The sequence below is a fragment of the Muntiacus reevesi genome, chromosome 1, assembly GCF_963930625.1.
Source record: "Muntiacus reevesi chromosome 1, mMunRee1.1, whole genome shotgun sequence".
NCBI lineage: Eukaryota > Metazoa > Chordata > Mammalia > Artiodactyla > Cervidae > Muntiacus > Muntiacus reevesi.
The window spans coordinates 137,107,601-137,112,363 of NC_089249.1; the positions used below are offsets into that span (position 1 = coordinate 137,107,601).

Sequence of the window (4,763 nt, forward strand, 5' to 3'; positions counted from 1 at the left end):
TCCTTGGATTTCTACTTTTTCCAGATTGTATGTAGTCATGACAAGGGTGGGAGACAGACAACACCCGGGGAGTCATCGGGTGTTGGGGGGGAGGGTATGGTTTGAGAAGTAGGCAAAGAAAAATCCCGTGCACCAAAGCTATATTAGGCCTCTCCTCAGTAGGCATTTTTGCTTTCTTTGGCTGTATGTCCAGAAGATTGTTGCAGTTAATTATCAAGTGACTGTTCCAAGTAAAAGATGACTGTCCTGCTAAAGCCTTTCATTTCTTTTTCTCTTTTCTTCCCTCTCCCATCTAATTTAGCCAAACCCCTCAGAACCATAGCACCCATGTTCAGCTGGAAGGCACACAGCTCTAGAAAGGGAATAAGGACACCAGAATCTTCAGCAGGCCACTTTCCTGTTTCCTGAATGTGCTTCTGCAAAATGCACAGCCTTGAACCGTACCAGTCACTTTCCAATTGGCCTTCTTACCTACAGCAGCTTATCCAATAACCCGTCTTTCAGTGCCCAGCGTTATCTTCCTGAAACACTGATCACGTCACTCCCTGCGTGAAGGCGTCTGCAGACTGGCCAAAGTTTACAGAAGAAAGCCCAAATGCTAAGGGTGACATGGAATGCCATTCCCAGTCTGGGTCTAACCCCCACCTACCTTTCAGCCTTCTCTCTCCCTTATCTTTCTACGCCAGAGGCACACACAGAATCACTCTTGATTCCCTGAACAGGTTTTGGTCTTTCAGACCTCCACACCTTGCCAGAAACTAGTGCTGCTGCTAGCAATATCTTTTTCCTGTTTTAAGATCCAAATACAATGATATCTTCCCAGGGAAAACTTCACTGGTCTTGCAGGTAGGTCTTTGGTGACTCCCTTCCCCTCTGCTTCTGAAACATGTTGCATATAATCTTATTATAGCACTAGTTATCATTTATATGTATTTATCCAGGTTTTGCAAGTGCAATTTCCCACACCACTTTCCCCTAACTCCAACCCAACTCCTAAATCACCTGTTTTTCTGACTTTTGGTGTAGGGTAGAGCAGGGCATCACTAAAACGTCCAACTAAATAAATAAAAAACAATATTATGCCATGTTCAGCCCAAATGTTTTGAGTAGAAAAGTATTTTATATACATACAGACACACACATCTATATATACAGATGCACATATACTATATATACATGATTTCACATGGGTTTTAATTTTTCCATACTGAAAAAAAAAACTTGCTTAAAAGAAAATAAAGTACAAGTTAAAAGAAACAAAAGCACACATTAAGAAATGATGCAATTATTCCATACCAGTTTATTGTATGTATTGTTTCAAAAAATTTATAGCATAAATAACCTTTCATGTCATAAAATAACTTAGTACAATTTATAATAAAACTTTGAGAATTTAACATCTCATCAAAATACAATAAAATATGGTTTTAAAATGATTAACCCTTTTTTTCCCCTAAACTTGAGGGCATAGAAACCAAAATTACCCAAACTATGGCTGCACATTTAAACTTTAACAAAGCATATTTGGTTTATTTAAATGTAACTCAACCATCCTAAATTAATACATAGTTTTGTTTTCCTTCCTGCATGATTCTTTGTAATTTCTGTTCCCTTTGACTTGTATTTCTGTTTCCACACAGCTTCCTTCTTCATTTTCACCTCTTTCCATCTGCAAAGTCATCTATCTCCGAGCTCCCAGAACATGTAGTTGAACTCACTCAGCCCCTTGACATCAGTTTCTGTAATCCTTGCATCAGTGTAGGGAGTAACTGCTTGAGTAACTACAAAGGTATTTCAAAACTTCAGTGCAATTTGGTTCAGTTATTTTCATTCAGATGCCATCACCGTTCAGGGAGATTAATCACTGGAACCCACTGATCCATGTAGCGACTTTCCCGGCAGAAACAAATAAGTTGACTTAACGCAGGATCCTTCCACTGTGATGAATGTGGATTCTGGGAACAAATTTAGAAAAAATAAAATTATTATTTTTAAAAAAGTCAGACTTTGCTACTAATTATACTACTTCTGAGGGGAAGATGCTTGAACATTCTATACTTTGGCTGTGTGACAGACTGCTTATTTTTTATCATAAAAATAATTTTTCTAGTAGTTGGGTTTCCTGCAAAATCGTTAAGGGGTAATTCTCTATGAAGCCATACTCTGCAAAGTCTGAACACATGCAACTAACTGAGCCATATATATGTTTTCATATTCATTCAGTTTTTGCATGAGAGTATTATTCATAGGCTTGTCCTACCAAACTGGTACCTTGGTGGACACCTGAGAAATACTTCCATGCTGGGCTACCAGCAGTTTAGAGCTGCAGAGCAGTTAACTAAAACTGCCACCTGTTATCCTCCCAAAAGAGAGAGTAGTATTTTTCAGGAGTAGCAAAATAATGAGGCTGCCACTTTAGTAGATCAGTCAAACAATCACATTTACCTCTGTAAACACACGTTTATCTACATTTTAAAGGTTTTTATGGGGGCAAGGGGACATTTAAAAAACTGCAAGATCACAAAGAAAAATTTCCACTCTATCCCCTTAATGTATTTCTAGGGAATTAATGAGGTCTGTCTCCTACACCATTTCTATTTTTAGCTCTGACTGGCAGAGAATGAAGCTGACTCCTTAATGAGGGTGAGCCAGGAATTTATTTGGCTTTATCTAATCTGCCCTGCTAAAGGAATTAGTCACGGGAGGTAGTGCAGAGTAGGTAGGGAGTAGCTGGGCTGACAATGCTGACTCACAAGGATCTCTTCCGCTTCTGGCAGCCTCCAACGTGCGTAGACACGTTCTGTCCCAGAGAAAATCCCCATGATGAAACTAGCACATCTCGGCTGAAAGTCCAGCCACACACTTTAATGGGGCAAAGGCGCCCGTCTCTTGACCCTCGCCCATTTCAGTTCTGGAGTCGGGCGACTCTCACTCAGCCCTCGCGAACTTCCTGCCAGGACTCTAACCTCGACCTGCCCGCAAGTCCCCTTCTCCCTTACCGTCACCAGCACGCAGTGCAGGTCTGGGGGCTGCTCTGCGCCCTCGCTGGCCGCGGGGCCCGCATCGGTCTCCAGGAGCAAGAGTTCGGCCAGCCGGCCCGGGTTGCTGACACGCAGGATGTCGATATCGTTCTCGCAGCAAAATGCCTGGATCAGGGTGAAGTGGATCTGCAGAGCCACGTCCCTGTCGTCGTCCTCGTCCGCCGCCAACAGGCACAGCACCACGTTATCCGGGTCGCTGCGGGCAGGGAACGAACAGGCGGGTGAGCCCAAAGACAAGACCCGCCGCGTGGCAGCCCGCACCCCCCGCCCAGGTGCCAGGGGTCGCGCCCGGGTCCGCTCACTCCCCCTGGGACAAGGAGCCGCGGAACAGAAGGAACGCGGCAGGAAGTGGCGCTGCAGGGCGAAGGGAGACCGGTGAAAGCGACCTGCTCTGGCTGGGGCGAACAGGAGAGCCACGAGGGTCACGCGAGGGCTCCACTTACACGTTGAGCAGCTTGGCCGCCTCGTACACCCCGACGGTGATGGTGCGCTGACTCAGGGCTTTGCTGAGCACTTCCTCGAGGGCATCCCCCACCTTATCCATCCTACACGCGGGAAGAAGCAAGGGAAACCCGTCACACTCAGTCCCTCCGGGCAGTCGCCGCCTCCTCGACCTGCACCGCGACCCTCCCTACCGAGGGCACGCGCCCCTCGAGCTTTTGCAAACCCAGGACTCCCTGGGATGTCATCCCCTTCCCCCAATAACCCTTACAGCCCAGAGGCCCGGCATCCTGTGAGCAGCCCCGAGAGTGACACCCGCCACCCTTTCTCGAGTGCACTGCTAGTCCTTGGCGCTGGGTGCAGCCACAGGCTGTCGGCCGCAAGAGCCGCACGGGCAGGGACGGTCACTTCTGCCCTTTGCAAAGCCTCGAGGGGCTCGACCTGCATGCGGGGTACGCTCTTCCCGTCCACGCGCGCGTTAGGAGTGTTCCAGAGGAAGAAAGGCGGGATAGGAGGTACCCACTGCAAACTTTGAACCACTCACTCCCCATTAACCTTGCATAGCCCGGCAGCACCGGAGTGCGCGCAGAAGGCAGGCAGAGTTCAGGCAGAGGCTCTGGCAGACTTACCTTTCGGTCTTCTGCTCTCCAGCCGAGAATTCCTCCAAAGTCATATTGCAACTGCAGGTCGCCCACAGAGAGAGAGCGGCGTGCGGGCTGCTCCTGCCACCGCCGGCGCGCGGGCGCCTGCTTTCCACACTCCCTTGCAGGCTCCTCCAGCGCCCGCCGCCGCCGCGCCGTCCGCCCCTCCCGCCCCGCTCGCTCACTTGCTGGCTCGTCGGCTCTCAGCAACCCACTCGCCACTGACCGCGACACAAACACCACAGCTGCCTCACAGCCACTGAAGGACAAAGGCCCCGCTCGCTGGAGTTATCCTGCCAACCCCCAGCCAACCACCATCCTCTTCATTTGCATACGCGCAGCCATTGGGCTATGCAAATCAGCCTGTTCAGACAATTTGACCTCAGCTTCAGGAACCAGGCCGAGAGAAGCGGAAGAGGGAGGGGCCAGGAGGAAAAAAAAGCCTAGGGGCGGGGCGGGCGGGGTTTCGGGCCTACTCTCTCCCGGTAGGCGGGGCGGGTAGGAGAGAAGACCTTTGTAGGGGGGCGGGGAGAGGAGGGTGTCTTCAGCTTGCGCTGGAGCTGGCTGGCACTTTTTTTTTTAATTGTCGTTTCAAGTCTTTTGTTTTGGGGGGCTGCTACTAACATCTATTTTCAGGGTT

The 4,763-nt window shown here is 49.0% G+C and overlaps 1 protein-coding gene across 1 annotated transcript; it reads right to left on the reverse strand.

Annotated features, from left to right (window-relative positions):
* Window positions 1–1,280: 1,280 nt before the first annotated feature.
* GADD45A (growth arrest and DNA damage inducible alpha) lies at window positions 1,281–4,395 on the reverse strand. Its single transcript, XM_065928488.1, has 4 exons — window positions 4,112–4,395; window positions 3,485–3,586; window positions 3,000–3,237; window positions 1,281–1,955 (listed from the first exon to the last, which is right to left on the reverse strand). Exons 1-4 carry the CDS (start codon window positions 4,153–4,155, stop codon window positions 1,842–1,844), a joined length of 498 nt encoding a protein of 165 aa, XP_065784560.1. The 5' UTR covers window positions 4,156–4,395; the 3' UTR covers window positions 1,281–1,841.
* Between the last annotated feature and the right edge of the window lie 368 nt (window positions 4,396–4,763).